Source organism: Petromyzon marinus, unplaced genomic scaffold (assembly GCF_048934315.1).
Source record: "Petromyzon marinus isolate PM22_M1 ecotype Great Lakes invasive population unplaced genomic scaffold, UKy_Petmar_22M1.pri1.0 PM_G_Scaffold_101, whole genome shotgun sequence".
Lineage (NCBI taxonomy): Eukaryota > Metazoa > Chordata > Hyperoartia > Petromyzontiformes > Petromyzontidae > Petromyzon > Petromyzon marinus.
In genome coordinates, this window is record NW_027422653.1 from 281,341 (window position 1) to 302,538 (window position 21,198).

General features: G+C 53.6%; 1 protein-coding gene across 2 annotated transcripts in view; it reads left to right on the forward strand.

Annotated features, from left to right (window-relative positions):
- Positions 1–21,198, forward strand: part of LOC142908808 (coxsackievirus and adenovirus receptor homolog) — a 51,207-nt gene that overhangs the window by 12,398 nt on the left and 17,611 nt on the right. For both annotated transcript variants that reach the window (XM_076059423.1, XM_076059424.1), the window contains exon 4: positions 3,246–3,398. In XM_076059423.1, coding sequence (XP_075915538.1) covers positions 3,246–3,398 — 153 coding nt within the window. The remainder of the gene's footprint in view (positions 1–3,245; positions 3,399–21,198) is intronic.

Consider the following 21,198-nt stretch of genomic DNA (forward strand, 5'->3'; position numbering starts at 1 on the left):
GTGGGTCTCTGTGGGTCTCTGTGTCTGCGGGTCTCTGTGGGTCTCTGTGGGTCTCTGTGGGTCTCTGTGTCTGTGGGTCTCTGTGGGTCTCTGTGAGTGTCTCTGTGAGTCTCTGTGGGTCTCTGTGGGTCTCTGTGGGTCTCTGTGGGTGTCTCTGTGTCTGTGGGTCTCTGTGAGTGTCTCTGTGTCTGCGGGTCTCTGTGGGTCTCTGTGAGTCTCTGTGGGTCTCTGTGGGTCTCTGTGGGTCTTTGTGGGTGTCTCTGTGTCTGCGAGTCTCTATGGGTCTCTGTGGGTCTCTGTGGGTCTCTGTGGGTTTCTCTGTGTCTGTGGGTCTCTGTGGGTCTCTGTGGGTGTCTCTGTGTCTGCGGGTGTCTGTGGGTCTCTGTGGGTCTCTGTGAGTGTCTCTGTGTCTGCGGGTCTCTGTGAGTCTCTGTGGGTCTCTCTGGGTCTCTGTGTCTGTGGGTCTCTGGGTCTCTGTGAGTGTCTCTGTGTCTGCGGGTCTCTGTGGGTCTGGGTGTCTGTGGGTCTCTGTGGGTCTCTGTGGGTCTGGGTGTCTGTGGGTCTCTGTGGGTCTCTATGGGTGTCTCTGTGTCTACACGTCTGTGTGGTTCTCTGTGAGTCTCTGTGGGTCTCTGCGGGTCTCTGTGGGTCTCTGTGGGTGTCTCTGTGTCTGCGGGTCTCTGTGGGTCTCTGTGAGTCTCTGTGTCTGCGGGTCTCTGTGGGTCTGGGCGTCTGTGGGTCTCTGTGGGTCTCTGGGTGTCTGTGGGTCTCTGTGGGTCTCTGTGGGTCTGGGTGTCTGTGGGTCTCTGTGGGTCTCTGTGGGTCTCTGTGTCTGCGGGTCTCTGGGTCTCTGTGAGTCTCTGTGGGTCTCTGTGTCTGCGGGTCTCTGTGGGTCTCTGTTGGTCTGGGTGTCTGTGGGTCTTTGTGGGTGTCTCTGTGTCTGTGGGTCTCTGTGGGTCTGGGTGTCTGTGGGTCTCTGCAGGTCTCTGTGGGTGTCTCTGTGTCTGCGGGTCTCTGGGTCTTTGTGGGTGTCTGTGGGTCTCTGTGAGTCTCTGTGAGTGTCTCTGTGTCTGTGGGTCTCTGTGAGTCTCTGTGAGTGTCTCTGTGTCTGCGGGTCTCTGTGGGTCTCTGTGGATCTCTGTGTCTGTGGGTCTCTGGGTCTCTGTGAGTGTCTCTGTGTCTGCGGGTCTCTGTGGGTCTGGGTGTCTGTGGGTCTCTGTGGGTTTCTGTGGGTCTGGGTGTCTGTGGGTCTCTGTGCGTCTCTATGGGTGTCTCTGTGTCTGCACGTCTCTGTGGGTCTCTGTGAGTCTCTGTGGGTGTCTCTGTGTCTGCGGGTCTCTGTGGGTCTCTGTGAGTCTCTGTGTCTGCGGGTCTCTGTGGGTCTGGGCGTCTGTGGGTCTCTGTGGGTCTGGGTGTCTGTGGGTCTCTGTGGGTTTCTGTGGGTCTGGGTGTCTGTGGGTCTCTGTGGGTCTCTGTGGGTCTCTGTGTCTGCGGGTCTCTGGGTCTCTGTGAGTCTCTGTGGGTCTCTGTGGGTGTCTCTGTGTCTGCGGGTCTCTGTGGGTCTCTGTGGGTCTGGGTGTCTGTGGGTCTCTGTGGGTGTCTCTGTGTCTGTGGGTCTCTGTGGGTCTGGGTGTCTGTGGGTCTCTGCAGGTCTCTGTGGGTGTCTCTGTGTCTGCGGGTCTCTGGGTCTCTGTGGGTGTCTCTGTGTCTGCAGGTCTCTGTGGGTCTCTGTGGGTCTCTGTGGGTCTCTGTGAGTGTCTCTGTGTCTGCGGGTCTCTGTGAGTCTCTGTGGGTCTCTCTGGGTCTCTGTGTCTGTGGGTCTCTGGGTCTCTGTGAGTGTCTCTGTGTCTGCGGGTCTCTGTGGGTCTCTGTGAGTCTCTGTGTCTGCGGGTCTCTGTGGGTCTGGGCGTCTGTGGGTCTCTGTGGGTCTCTGGGTGTCTGTGGGTCTCTGTGGGTCTCTGTGGGTCTGGTTGTCTGTGGGTCTCTGTGGGTCTCTGTGGGTCTCTGTGTCTGCGGGTCTCTGTGGGTCTGGGCGTCTGTGGGTCTCTGTGGGTCTCTGGGTGTCTGTGGGTCTCTGTGGGTCTGGGTGTCTGTGGGTCTCTGCAGGTCTCTGTGGGTGTCTCTGTGTCTGTGGGTCTCTGGGTCTTTGTGGGTGTCTGTGGGTCTCTGTGAGTCTCTGTGAGTGTCTCTGTGTCTGTGGGTCTCTGTGAGTCTCTGTGAGTGTCTCTGTGTCTGCGGGTCTCTGTGGGTCTCTGTGGGTCTCTGTGGGTCTCTGTGGGTCTCTGTGGGTCTCTGTGTCTGTGGGTCTCTGGGTCTCTGTGAGTGTCTCTGTGTCTGCGGGTCTCTGTGGGTCTGGGTGTCTGTGGGTCTCTGTGGGTCTCTGTGGGTCTGGGTGTCTGTGGGTCTCTGTGGGTCTCTATGGGTGTCTCTGTGTCTGCACGTCTCTGTGGGTCTCTGTGAGTCTCTGTGGGTGTCTCTGTGTCTGCGGGTCTCTGTGGGTCTCTGTGAGTCTTTGTGTCTGCGGGTCTCTGTGGGTCTGGGCGTCTGTGGGTCTCTGTGGGTCTGGGTGTCTGTGGGTCTCTGTGGGTCTCTGTGGGTCTGGGTGTCTGTGGGTCTCTGTGGGTCTCTGTGGGTCTCTGTGTCTGCGGGTCTCTGGGTCTCTGTGAGTCTCTGTGGGTCTCTGTGGGTGTCTCTGTGTCTGCGGGTCTCTGTGGGTCTCTGTGGGTCTGGGTGTTTGTGGGTCTCTGTGGGTGTCTCTGTGTCTGTGGGTCTCTGTGGGTCTGGGTGTCTGTGGGTCTCTGTGAGTCTCTGTGAGTGTCTCTGTGTCTCTGTGTCTGTGGGTCTTTGTGAGTCTCTGTGAGTGTCTCTGTGTCTGCGGGTCTCTGTGGGTCTCTGTGAGTCTCTGTGGGTCTCTGTGGGTCTCTGTGGGTGTCTCTGTGGGTCTCTGTGAGTGTCTCTGTGTCTGTGGGTCTCTGTGGGTGTCTGTGGGTCTCTGTGAGTCTCTCTGGGTCTCTGTGAGTGTCTCTGTGGGTCTCTGTGGGTGTCTCTGTGTCTGCGGCTCTCTGTGGGTGCCCGTGGGTGTCTGGGTGCCCGTGGGTGTCTACGAGTGTTACGTGCGCACGTTGATCTTGTTTCGTCACGTGGCCACAGGCGCCAAACGGAGCGCAACAGAGAGGACTTGGGCCTGTTGTGAGCCCTTTCTCCTGCTGCCCCACCCCCACCCCCCACTGTCCCACCTGGCACAGTGAAGCCGTCCCAGCCCAGCTGCGTGGTGAACGGTTCGCTGCAGCAGGGCGAGGAGCTGTCGCTGCAGTGCCTGTCCACGGAGGGGACGTCGCCCATCAGATATCGGTGGAGCAAGGCCGGCGGGGAGGAGGGTCCCTCACCGTCCGTGCTGGGTGGGTGGCACCTCAGACGGCGCGAGGAACGTGACGAGGACGATGACGACGATGACGACGATGACGACGATGATGACTATGATGATGATGATGAGACCCACAGACTCAACACACATAGAGACCCATAGACTCACCACACAGAGTCCCACAGACTCACCACACAGAGACCCATAGACTCACCACACACAGAGACCCATAGACTCACCACACACAGAGACCCACAGACTCACCACACACAGAGACTCATAGACTCACCACACACAGAGACCCATAGACTCACCACACACAGAGACCCACAGACTCACCACACACAGAGACCCATAGACTCACCACACACAGAGACCCATAGACTCACCACACACAGAGACCCATAGTCTCACCACACACAGAGACCCATAGACTCACCACACACAGAGACCCATAGACTCACCACACACAGAGACCCATAGACTCACCACACACAGAGACCCATAGTCTCACCACACACAGAGACCCATAGACTCACCACACACAGAGACCCATAGACTCACCACACACAGAGACTCATAGAATCAGCACACAGAGACTCATAGACTCATCACCACACAGAGACTCATAGACTCAGCACACACAGATACTCATAGACTCACCACACAGAGACCCACAGACTCACCACACACAGAGACTCATAGACTCACCACACACAGAGACCCATAGACTCACCACACACAGAGACCCATAGACTCACCACACACAGAGACCCATAGACTCACCACACACAGAGACCCATAGACTCACCACACACAGAGACCCATAGACTCACCACACACAGAGACCCATAGTCTCACCACACACAGAGACCCATAGACTCACCACACACAGAGACCCATAGACTCACCACACACAGAGACTCATAGAATCAGCACACAGAGACTCATAGACTCATCACCACACAGAGACTCATAGACTCAGCACACACAGATACTCATAGACTCACCACACAGAGACCCATAGACTCACCACACAGAGACCCATAGACTCACCACACAGAGCCCCATAGACTCACCACACAGAGACCCACAGACTCACCACACAGAGACCCATAGACTCACCACACAGAGACCCACAGACTCACCAAACACAGAGACCCACAGACTCACCACACAGAGACCCATAGACTCACCACACAGAGACCCATAGACTCATCACACAGAGACCCATAGACTCACCACACACAGAGACCCATAGACTCACCACACAGAGACCCACAGACTCACCACACAGAGACCCACAGACTCACCACACAGAGACCCACAGACTCACCACACACAGAGACCCATAGACTCACCACACACAGAGACCCATAAACTCACCACACACAGAGACCCATAGACTCACCACACAGAGACCCATAGAGTCACCACACAGAGACCCATAGACTCACCACACAGAGACCCATAGACTCACCACACAGAGACCCACAGACTCACCACACAGAGACCCACAGACTCACCACACACAGAGACCCATAGACTCACCACACAGAGACCCATAGACTCACCACACAGAGACCCACAGACTCACCACACAGAGACCCATAGAATCATCACACAGAGACCCACAGACTCACCACACAGAGACCCACAGACTCACCACACACAGAGACCCATAGACTCACAAAGAGACCCACAGACTCACCACACAGAGACCCACAGACTCACCACACACAGAGACCCACAGACTCACTCACACAGAGACCCACAGACTCACCACACACAGAGACCCACAGACTCACCACACAGAGACCCATAGACTCACCACACAGAGACCCACAGACTCACCACACACAGAGACCCACAGACTCACCACACAGAGACCCATAGACTCACCACACAGAGACCCATAGACTCATCACACACAGAGACCAACAGACTCACCACACACAGAGACCCACAGACTCACCACACAGACACCCACAGACTCACCACACAGAGACTCATAGACTCACCACACAGCGACCCACAGACTCACCACACAGAGACTCACAAACTCACCACACACAGAGACCCACAGACTCACCACACAGAGACCCACAGACTCACCACACACAGAGACCCACAGACTCACCACACAGAGACTCATAGACTCAGCACACACAGATACTCATAGACTCACCACACAGAGACCCACAGACTCACCACACACAGAGACTCATAGACTCACCACACACAGAGACCCATAGACTCACCACACACAGAGACCCATAGACTCACCACACACAGAGACCCATAGACTCACCACACACAGAGACCCATAGACTCACCACACACAGAGACCCATAGACTCACCACACACAGAGACCCATAGTCTCACCACACACAGAGACCCATAGACTCACCACACACAGAGACCCATAGACTCACCACACACAGAGACTCATAGAATCAGCACACAGAGACTCATAGACTCATCACCACACAGAGACTCATAGACTCAGCACACACAGATACTCATAGACTCACCACACAGAGACCCATAGACTCACCACACAGAGACCCATAGACTCACCACACAGAGCCCCATAGACTCACCACACAGAGACCCACAGACTCACCACACAGAGACCCATAGACTCACCACACAGAGACCCACAGACTCACCACACACAGAGACCCACAGACTCACCACACAGAGACCCATAGACTCACCACACAGAGACCCATAGACTCATCACACAGAGACCCATAGACTCACCACACACAGAGACCCATAGACTCACCACACAGAGACCCACAGACTCACCACACAGAGACCCACAGACTCACCACACAGAGACCCACAGACTCACCACACACAGAGACCCATAGACTCACCACACACAGAGACCCATAAACTCACCACACACAGAGACCCATAGACTCACCACACAGAGACCCATAGAGTCACCACACAGAGACCCATAGACTCACCACACAGAGACCCATAGACTCACCACACAGAGACCCACAGACTCACCACACAGAGACCCACAGACTCACCACACACAGAGACCCATAGACTCACCACACAGAGACCCATAGACTCACCACACAGAGACCCACAGACTCACCACACAGAGACCCATAGAATCATCACACAGAGACCCACAGACTCACCACACAGAGACCCACAGACTCACCACACACAGAGACCCATAGACTCACAAAGAGACCCACAGACTCACCACACAGAGACCCACAGACTCACCACACACAGAGACCCACAGACTCACTCACACAGAGACCCACAGACTCACCACACACAGAGACCCACAGACTCACCACACAGAGACCCATAGACTCACCACACAGAGACCCACAGACTCACCACACACAGAGACCCACAGACTCACCACACAGAGACCCATAGACTCACCACACAGAGACCCATAGACTCATCACACACAGAGACCAACAGACTCACCACACACAGAGACCCACAGACTCACCACACAGACACCCACAGACTCACCACACAGAGACTCATAGACTCACCACACAGCGACCCACAGACTCACCACACAGAGACTCACAAACTCACCACACACAGAGACCCACAGACTCACCACACAGAGACCCACAGACTCACCACACACAGAGACCCACAGACTCACCACACAGAGACTCATAGACTCAGCACACACAGATACTCATAGACTCACCACACAGAGACCCACAGACTCACCACACACAGAGACTCATAGACTCACCACACACAGAGACCCATAGACTCACCACACACAGAGACCCATAGACTCACCACACACAGAGACCCATAGACTCACCACACACAGAGACCCATAGACTCACCACACACAGAGACCCATAGACTCACCACACACAGAGACCCATAGTCTCACCACACACAGAGACCCATAGACTCACCACACACAGAGACCCATAGACTCACCACACACAGAGACTCATAGAATCAGCACACAGAGACTCATAGACTCATCACCACACAGAGACTCATAGACTCAGCACACACAGATACTCATAGACTCACCACACAGAGACCCATAGACTCACCACACAGAGACCCATAGACTCACCACACAGAGCCCCATAGACTCACCACACAGAGACCCACAGACTCACCACACAGAGACCCATAGACTCACCACACAGAGACCCACAGACTCACCACACACAGAGACCCACAGACTCACCACACAGAGACCCATAGACTCACCACACAGAGACCCATAGACTCATCACACAGAGACCCATAGACTCACCACACACAGAGACCCATAGACTCACCACACAGAGACCCACAGACTCACCACACAGAGACCCACAGACTCACCACACAGAGACCCACAGACTCACCACACACAGAGACCCATAGACTCACCACACACAGAGACCCATAAACTCACCACACACAGAGACCCATAGACTCACCACACAGAGACCCATAGAGTCACCACACAGAGACCCATAGACTCACCACACAGAGACCCATAGACTCACCACACAGAGACCCACAGACTCACCACACAGAGACCCACAGACTCACCACACACAGAGACCCATAGACTCACCACACAGAGACCCATAGACTCACCACACAGAGACCCACAGACTCACCACACAGAGACCCATAGAATCATCACACAGAGACCCACAGACTCACCACACAGAGACCCACAGACTCACCACACACAGAGACCCATAGACTCACAAAGAGACCCACAGACTCACCACACAGAGACCCACAGACTCACCACACACAGAGACCCACAGACTCACTCACACAGAGACCCACAGACTCACCACACACAGAGACCCACAGACTCACCACACAGAGACCCATAGACTCACCACACAGAGACCCACAGACTCACCACACACAGAGACCCACAGACTCACCACACAGAGACCCATAGACTCACCACACAGAGACCCATAGACTCATCACACACAGAGACCAACAGACTCACCACACACAGAGACCCACAGACTCACCACACAGACACCCACAGACTCACCACACAGAGACTCATAGACTCACCACACAGCGACCCACAGACTCACCACACAGAGACTCACAAACTCACCACACACAGAGACCCACAGACTCACCACACAGAGACCCACAGACTCACCACACAGAGACCCACAGACTCAGCACACAGAGACCCATAGACTCACCACACACAGAGACCCACAGACTCACCACACACAGACCCACAGACTCACCACACACAGAGACCCACAGACTCACCACACACAGAGACCCACAGACTCATCACACAGATACCCACAGACTCACCACACAGAGACCCACAGACTCACCACACAGAGACCCACAGACTCAGCACACAGAGACCCATAGACTCACCACACACAGAGACCCACAGACTCACCACACACAGACCCACAGACTCACCACACACAGAGATCCACAGACTCACCACACAGAGACCCACAGACTCACCACACAGAGACCCACAGACTCACCACACAGAGACCCATAGACTCACCACACACAGAGACCCATAGACTCACCACACAGAGACCCACAGACTCACCACACAGAGACCCATAGACTCACCACACACAGAGACCCACAGACTCACCACACACAGAGACTCATAGACTCACCACACACAGAGACCCATAGACTCACCACACACAGAGACCCATAGACTCACCACACACAGAGACCCATAGACTCACCACACACAGAGACCCATAGACTCACCACACACAGAGACCCATAGACTCACCACACACAGAGACCCATAGACTCACCACACACAGAGACCCATAGTCTCACCACACACAGAGAGCCATAGACTTACCACACACAGAGACCCATAGACTCACCACACACAGAGACCCACAGACTCACCACACACAGAGACCCATAGACTCACCACACACAGAGACCCACAGACTCACCACACACAGAGACTCATAGACTCACCACACACAGAGATCCATAGACTCACCACACACAGAGACCCATAGACTCACCACACACAGAGACCCATAGACTCACCACACACAGAGACCCATAGACTCACCACACACAGAGACCCATAGACTCACCACACACAGAGACCCATAGACTTACCACACACAGAGACCCATAGACTCACCACACACAGAGACCCACAGACTCACCACAAACAGAGACCCATAGACTCACCACACACAGAGACCCACAGACTCACCACACACAGAGACTCATAGACTCACCACACACAGAGACCCATAGACTCACCACACACAGAGACCCATAGACTCACCACACACAGAGACCCATAGACTCACCACACACAGAGACCCATAGACTCACCACACACAGAGACCCATAGACTCACCACACACAGAGACCCATAGACTCACCACACACAGAGACCCATAGTCTCACCACACACAGAGACCCATAGACTTACCACACACAGAGACCCATATACTCACCACACACAGAGACTCATAGAATCAGCACACAGAGATTCATAGACTCATCACCACACAGAGACTCATAGACTCAGCACACACAGATACTCATAGACTCACCACACAGAGACCCATAGACTCACCACACAGAGACCCATAGACTCACCACACAGAGCCCCATAGACTCACCATCCAGAGACCCACAGACTCACCACACAGAGACCCATAGACTCACCACACAGAGACCCACAGACTCACCACACACAGAGACCCACAGACTCACCACACAGAGACCCATAGACTCACCACACAGAGACCCATAGACTCATCACACAGAGACCCATAGACTCACCACACACAGAGACCCATAGACTCACCACACAGAGACCCACAGACTCACCACACAGAGACCCACAGACTCACCACACAGAGACCCACAGATTCACCACACACAGAGACCCATAGACTCACCACACACAGAGACCCATAAACTCACCACACACAGAGACCCATAGACTCACCACACAGAGACCCATAGACTCACCACACAGAGACCCACAGACTCACCACACAGAGACCCATAGAATCATCACACAGAGACCCACAGACTCACCACACAGAGACCCACAGACTCACCACACACAGAGACCCATAGACTCACAAAGAGACCCACAGACTCACCACACAGAGACCCACAGACTCACCACACACAGAGACCCACAGACTCACTCACACAGAGACCCACAGACTCACCACACACAGAGACCCACAGACTCACCACACAGAGACCCATAGACTCACCACACAGAGACCCACAGACTCACCACACAGACACCCACAGACTCACCACACAGAGACTCATAGACTCACCACACAGAGACCCACAGACTCACCACACAGAGACTCACAAACTCACCACACACAGAGACCCCCAGACTCACCACACAGAGACCCACAGACTCACCACACAGAGACCCACAGACTCACCACACACAGAGACCCACAGACTCACCACACAGAGACCCACAGACTCACCACACAGAGACCCACAGACTCACTACACAGAGACCAACAGACTCACCACACACAGAGACCCACAGACTCATCACACAGAGACCCACAGACTCACCACACAGAGACCCACAGACTCACCACACAGAGACCCATAGACTCACCACACACAGAGACCCACAGACTCACCACACACAGACCCACAGACTCACCACACACAGAGACCCACAGACTCACCACACAGAGACCCACAGACTCACCACACAGAGACCCACAGACTCACCACACAGAGACCCATAGACTCACCACACACAGAGACCCATAGACTCACCACACAGAGACCCACAGACTCACCACACAGAGACCCATAGACTCACCACACAGAGACCCACAGACTCACCACACACAGAGACCCATAAACTCACCACACACAGAGACCCATAAACTCACCACACACAGAGACCCATAGTCTCACCACACACAGAGACCCATAGACTTACCACACACAGAGACCCATAGACTCACCACACACAGAGACCCACAGACTCACCACACACAGAGACCCATAGACTCACCACACACAGAGACCCACAGACTCACCACACACAGAGACTCATAGACTCACCACACACAGAGACCCATAGACTCACCACACACAGAGACCCATAGACTCACCACACACAGAGACCCATAGACTCACCACACACAGAGACCCATAGACTCACCACACACAGAGACCCATAGACTCACCACACACAGAGACCCATAGACTTACCACACACAGAGACCCATAGACTCACCACACACAGAGACCCACAGACTCACCACACACAGAGACCCATAGACTCACCACACACAGAGACCCACAGACTCACCACACACAGAGACTCATAGACTCACCACACACAGAGACCCATAGACTCACCACACACAGAGACCCATAGACTCACCACACACAGAGACCCATAGACTCACCACACACAGAGACCCATAGACTCACCACACACAGAGACCCATAGACTCACCACACACAGAGACCCATAGACTCACCACACACAGAGACCCATAGACTCACCACACACAGAGACCCATAGACTTACCACACACAGAGACCCATAGACTCACCACACACAGAGACTCATAGAATCAGCACACAGAGACTCATAGACTCATCACCACACAGAGACTCATAGACTCAGCACACACAGATACTCATAGACTCACCACACAGAGACCCATAGACTCACCACACAGAGACCCATAGACTCACCACACAGAGCCCCATAGACTCACCACACAGAGACCCACAGACTCACCACACAGAGACCCATAGACTCACCACACAGAGACCCACAGACTCACCACACACAGAGACCCACAGACTCACCACACAGAGACCCATAGACTCACCACACAGAGACCCATAGACTCATCACACAGAGACCCATAGACTCACCACACACAGAGACCCATAGACTCACCACACAGAGACCCACAGACTCACCACACAGAGACCCACAGACTCACCACACAGAGACCCACAGACTCACCACACACAGAGACCCATAGACTCACCACACACAGAGACCCATAAACTCACCACACACAGAGACCCATAGACTCACCACACAGAGACCCATAGACTCACCACACAGAGACCCATAGACTCACCACACAGAGACCCATAGACTCACCACACAGAGACCCACAGACTCACCACACAGAGACCCACAGACTCACCACACACAGAGACCCATAGACTCACCACACACAGAGACCCACAGACTCACCACACACAGACCCACAGACTCACCACACACAGACCCATAGACTCACCACACAGAGACCCACAGACTCACCACACAGAGACCCACAGACTCACCACACACAGAGACCCATAGACTCACCACACAGAGACCCACAGACTCACCAGACAGATACCCACAGACACTCCACACACAGAGACCCATAGACTCATAAAGAGACCCACAGACTCACCACACAGAGAGTCCCACAGACTCACCACACAGAGACCCATAGACTCACCACACACAGAGACCCATAGACTCACCACACACAGAGACCCACAGACTCACCACACACAGAGACTCATAGACTCACCACACACAGAGACCCATAGACTCACCACACATAGAGACCCATAGACTCACCACACACAGAGACCCATAGACTCACCACACACAGAGACCCATAGACTCACCACACACAGAGACCCATAGACTCACCACACACAGAGACCCATAGACTCACCACACACAGAGACCCATAGTCTCACCACACACAGAGACCCATAGACTTACCACACACAGAGACCCATAGACTCACCACACACAGAGACCCACAGACTCACCACACACAGAGACCCATAGACTCACCACACACAGAGACCCACAGACTCACCACACACAGAGACTCATAGACTCACCACACACAGAGACCCATAGACTCACCACACACAGAGACCCATAGACTCACCACACACAGAGACCCATAGACTCACCACACACAGAGACCCATAGACTCACCACACACAGAGACTCATAGGCACACCACACACAGAGACCCATAGACTTACCACACACAGAGACCCATAGACTCACCACACACAGAGACTCATAGAATCAGCACACAGAGACTCATAGACTCATCACCACACAGAGACTCATAGACTCAGCACACACAGATACTCATAGACTCACCACACAGAGACCCATAGACTCACCACACAGAGACCCATAGACTCACCACACAGAGACCCATAGACTCACCACACAGAGACCCACAGACTCACCACACAGAGACCCATAGACTCACCACACAGAGACCCACAGACTCACCACACACAGAGACCCACAGACTCACCACACAGAGACCCATAGACTCACCACACAGAGACCCATAGACTCATCACACAGAGACCCATAGACTCACCACACATAGAGACCCATAGACTCACCACACAGAGACCCACAGACTCACCACACAGAGACCCACAGACTCACCACACAGAGACCCACAGACTCACCACACACAGAGACCCATAGACTCACAACACACAGAGACCCATAAACTGCCCACACACAGAGACCCATAGACTCACCACACAGAGACCCATAGACTCACCACACAGAGACCCATAGACTCACCACACAGAGACCCATAGACTCACCACACAGAGACCCACAGACTCACCACACAGAGACCCACAGACTCACCACACACAGAGACCCGTAGACTCACCACACAGAGATCCATAGACTCACCACACAGAGACCCACAGACTCACCACACAGAGACCCATAGAATCATCACACAGAGACCCACAGACTCACCACACAGAGACCCACAGACTCAGCACACACAGAGACCCATAGACTCACAAAGAGACCCACAGACTCACCACACAGAGACCCACAGACTCACCACACACAGAGACCCACAGACTCACTCCCACAGAGACCCACAGACTCACCACACACAGAGACCCACAGACTCACCACACAGAGACCCATAGACTCACCACACAGAGAACCACAGACTCACCACACACAGAGACTCATAGACTCACCACACACAGAGACCCATAGACTCACCACACACAGAGACCCATAGACTCACCACACACAGAGACCCATAGACTCACCACACACAGAGACCCATAGACTCACCACACACAGAGACCCATAGACTCACCACACACAGAGACCCATAGTCTCACCACACACAGAGACCCATAGACTCACCACACACAGAGACCCATAGACTCACCACACACAGAGACTCATAGAATCAGCACACAGAGACTCATAGACTCATCACCACACAGAGACTCATAGACTCAGCACACACAGATACTCATAGACTCACCACACAGAGACCCATAGACTCACCACACAGAGACCCATAGACTCACCACACAGAGCCCCATAGACTCACCACACAGAGACCCACAGACTCACCACACAGAGACCCATAGACTCACCACACAGAGACCCACAGACTCACCACACACAGAGACCCACAGACTCACCACACAGAGACCCATAGACTCACCACACAGAGACCCATAGACTCATCACACAGAGACCCATAGACTCACCACACACAGAGACCCATAGACTCACCACACAGAGACCCACAGACTCACCACACAGAGACCCACAGACTCACCACACAGAGACCCACAGACTCACCACACACAGAGACCCATAGACTCACCACACACAGAGACCCATAAACTCACCACACACAGAGACCCATAGACTCACCACACAGAGACCCATAGAGTCACCACACAGAGACCCATAGACTCACCACACAGAGACCCATAGACTCACCACACAGAGACCCACAGACTCACCACACAGAGACCCACAGACTCACCACACACAGAGACCCATAGACTCACCACACAGAGACCCATAGACTCACCACACAGAGACCCACAGACTCACCACACAGAGACCCATAGAATCATCACACAGAGACCCACAGACTCACCACACAGAGACCCACAGACTCACCACACACAGAGACCCATAGACTCACAAAGAGACCCACAGACTCACCACACAGAGACCCACAGACTCACCACACACAGAGACCCACAGACTCACTCACACAGAGACCCACAGACTCACCACACACAGAGACCCACAGACTCACCACACAGAGACCCATAGACTCACCACACAGAGACCCACAGACTCACCACACACAGAGACCCACAGACTCACCACACAGAGACCCATAGACTCACCACACAGAGACCCATAGACTCATCACACACAGAGACCAACAGACTCACCACACACAGAGACCCACAGACTCACCACACAGACACCCACAGACTCACCACACAGAGACTCATAGACTCACCACACAGCGACCCACAGACTCACCACACAGAGACTCACAAACTCACCACACACAGAGACCCACAGACTCACCACACAGAGACCCACAGACTCACCACACACAGAGACCCACAGACTCACCACACAGAGACTCATAGACTCAGCACACACAGATACTCATAGACTCACCACACAGAGACCCACAGACTCACCACACACAGAGACTCATAGACTCACCACACACAGAGACCCATAGACTCACCACACACAGAGACCCATAGACTCACCACACACAGAGACCCATAGACTCACCACACACAGAGACCCATAGACTCACCACACACAGAGACCCATAGACTCACCACACACAGAGACCCATAGTCTCACCACACACAGAGACCCATAGACTCACCACACACAGAGACCCATAGACTCACCACACACAGAGACTCATAGAATCAGCACACAGAGACTCATAGACTCATCACCACACAGAGACTCATAGACTCAGCACACACAGATACTCATAGACTCACCACACAGAGACCCATAGACTCACCACACAGAGACCCATAGACTCACCACACAGAGCCCCATAGACTCACCACACAGAGACCCACAGACTCACCACACAGAGACCCATAGACTCACCACACAGAGACCCACAGACTCACCACACACAGAGACCCACAGACTCACCACACAGAGACCCATAGACTCACCACACAGAGACCCATAGACTCATCACACAGAGACCCATAGACTCACCACACACAGAGACCCATAGACTCACCACACAGAGACCCACAGACTCACCACACAGAGACCCACAGACTCACCACACAGAGACCCACAGACTCACCACACACAGAGACCCATAGACTCACCACACACAGAGACCCATAAACTCACCACACACAGAGACCCATAGACTCACCACACAGAGACCCATAGAGTCACCACACAGAGACCCATAGACTCACCACACAGAGACCCATAGACTCACCACACAGAGACCCACAGACTCACCACACAGAGACCCACAGACTCACCACACACAGAGACCCATAGACTCACCACACAGAGACCCATAGACTCACCACACAGAGACCCACAGACTCACCACACAGAGACCCATAGAATCATCACACAGAGACCCACAGACTCACCACACAGAGACCCACAGACTCACCACACACAGAGACCCATAGACTCACAAAGAGACCCACAGACTCACCACACAGAGACCCACAGACTCACCACACACAGAGACCCACAGACTCACTCACACAGAGACCCACAGACTCACCACACACAGAGACCCACAGACTCACCACACAGAGACCCATAGACTCACCACACAGAGACCCACAGACTCACCACACACAGAGACCCACAGACTCACCACACAGAGACCCATAGACTCACCACACAGAGACCCATAGACTCATCACACACAGAGACCAACAGACTCACCACACACAGAGACCCACAGACTCACCACACAGACACCCACAGACTCACCACACAGAGACTCATAGACTCACCACACAGCGACCCACAGACTCACCACACAGAGACTCACAAACTCACCACACACAGAGACCCACAGACTCACCACACAGAGACCCACAGACTCACCACACAGAGACCCACAGACTCAGCACACAGAGACCCATAGACTCACCACACACAGAGACCCACAGACTCACCACACACAGACCCACAGACTCACCACACACAGAGACCCACAGACTCACCACACACAGAGACCCACAGACTCATCACACAGATACCCACAGACTCACCACACAGAGACCCACAGACTCACCACACAGAGACCCACAGACTCAGCACACAGAGACCCATAGACTCACCACACACAGAGACCCACAGACTCACCACACACAGACCCACAGACTCACCACACACAGAGATCCACAGACTCACCACACAGAGACCCACAGACTCACCACACAGAGACCCACAGACTCACCACACAGAGACCCATAGACTCACCACACACAGAGACCCATAGACTCACCACACAGAGACCCACAGACTCACCACACAGAGACCCATAGACTCACCACACACAGAGACCCACAGACTCACCACACACAGAGACTCATAGACTCACCACACACAGAGACCCATAGACTCACCACACACAGAGACCCATAGACTCACCACACACAGAGACCCATAGACTCACCACACACAGAGACCCATAGACTCACCACACACAGAGACCCATAGACTCACCACACACAGAGACCCATAGACTCACCACACACAGAGACCCATAGTCTCACCACACACAGAGAGCCATAGACTTACCACACACAGAGACCCATAGACTCACCACACACAGAGACCCACAGACTCACCACACACAGAGACCCATAGACTCACCACACACAGAGACCCACAGACTCACCACACACAGAGACTCATAGACTCACCACACACAGAGATCCATAGACTCACCACACACAGAGACCCATAGACTCACCACACACAGAGACCCATAGACTCACCACACACAGAGACCCATAGACTCACCACACACAGAGACCCATAGACTCACCACACACAGAGACCCATAGACTTACCACACACAGAGACCCATAGACTCACCACACACAGAGACCCACAGACTCACCACAAACAGAGACCCATAGACTCACCACACACAGAGACCCACAGACTCACCACACACAGAGACTCATAGACTCACCACACACAGAGACCCATAGACTCACCACACACAGAGACCCATAGACTCACCACACACAGAGACCCATAGACTCACCACACACAGAGACCCATAGACTCACCACACACAGAGACCCATAGACTCACCACACACAGAGACCCATAGACTCACCACACACAGAGACCCATAGTCTCACCACACACAGAGACCCATAGACTTACCACACACAGAGACCCATATACTCACCACACACAGAGACTCATAGAATCAGCACACAGAGATTCATAGACTCATCACCACACAGAGACTCATAGACTCAGCACACACAGATACTCATAGACTCACCACACAGAGACCCATAGACTCACCACACAGAGACCCATAGACTCACCACACAGAGCCCCATAGACTCACCATCCAGAGACCCACAGACTCACCACACAGAGACCCATAGACTCACCACACAGAGACCCACAGACTCACCACACACAGAGACCCACAGACTCACCACACAGAGACCCATAGACTCACCACACAGAGACCCATAGACTCATCACACAGAGACCCATAGACTCACCACACACAGAGACCCATAGACTCACCACACAGAGACCCACAGACTCACCACACAGAGACCCACAGACTCACCACACAGAGACCCACAGATTCACCACACACAGAGACCCATAGACTCACCACACACAGAGACCCATAAACTCACCACACACAGAGACCCATAGACTCACCACACAGAGACCCATAGACTCACCACACAGAGACCCACAGACTCACCACACAGAGACCCATAGAATCATCACACAGAGACCCACAGACTCACCACACAGAGACCCACAGACTCACCACACACAGAGACCCATAGACTCACAAAGAGACCCACAGACTCACCACACAGAGACCCACAGACTCACCACACACAGAGACCCACAGACTCACTCACACAGAGACCCACAGACTCACCACACACAGAGACCCACAGACTCACCACACAGAGACCCATAGACTCACCACACAGAGACCCACAGACTCACCACACAGACACCCACAGACTCACCACACAGAGACTCATAGACTCACCACACAGAGACCCACAGACTCACCACACAGAGACTCACAAACTCACCACACACAGAGACCCCCAGACTCACCACACAGAGACCCACAGACTCACCACACAGAGACCCACAGACTCACCACACACAGAGACCCACAGACTCACCACACAGAGACCCACAGACTCACCACACAGAGACCCACAGACTCACTACACAGAGACCAACAGACTCACCACACACAGAGACCCACAGACTCATCACACAGAGACCCACAGACTCACCACACAGAGACCCACAGACTCACCACACAGAGACCCATAGACTCACCACACACAGAGACCCACAGACTCACCACACACAGACCCACAGACTCACCACACACAGAGACCCACAGACTCACCACACAGAGACCCACAGACTCACCACACAGAGACCCACAGACTCACCACACAGAGACCCATAGACTCACCACACACAGAGACCCATAGACTCACCACACAGAGACCCACAGACTCACCACACAGAGACCCATAGACTCACCACACAGAGACCCACAGACTCACCACACACAGAGACCCATAAACTCACCACACACAGAGACCCATAAACTCACCACACACAGAGACCCATAGTCTCACCACACACAGAGACCCATAGACTTACCACACACAGAGACCCATAGACTCACCACACACAGAGACCCACAGACTCACCACACACAGAGACCCATAGACTCACCACACACAGAGACCCACAGACTCACCACACACAGAGACTCATAGACTCACCACACACAGAGACCCATAGACTCACCACACACAGAGACCCATAGACTCACCACACACAGAGACCCATAGACTCACCACACACAGAGACCCATAGACTCACCACACACAGAGACCCATAGACTCACCACACACAGAGACCCATAGACTTACCACACACAGAGACCCATAGACTCACCACACACAGAGACCCACAGACTCACCACACACAGAGACCCATAGACTCACCACACACAGAGACCCACAGACTCACCACACACAGAGACTCATAGACTCACCACACACAGAGACCCATAGACTCACCACACACAGAGACCCATAGACTCACCACACACAGAGACCCATAGACTCACCACACACAGAGACCCATAGACTCACCACACACAGAGACCCATAGACTCACCACACACAGAGACCCATAGACTCACCACACACAGAGACCCATAGACTCACCACACACAGAGACCCATAGACTTACCACACACAGAGACCCATAGACTCACCACACACAGAGACTCATAGAATCAGCACACAGAGACTCATAGACTCATCACCACACAGAGACTCATAGACTCAGCACACACAGATACTCATAGACTCACCACACAGAGACCCATAGACTCACCACACAGAGACCCATAGACTCACCACACAGAGCCCCATAGACTCACCACACAGAGACCCACAGACTCACCACACAGAGACCCATAGACTCACCACACAGAGACCCACAGACTCACCACACACAGAGACCCACAGACTCACCACACAGAGACCCATAGACTCACCACACAGAGACCCATAGACTCATCACACAGAGACCCATAGACTCACCACACACAGAGACCCATAGACTCACCACACAGAGACCCACAGACTCACCACACAGAGACCCACAGAC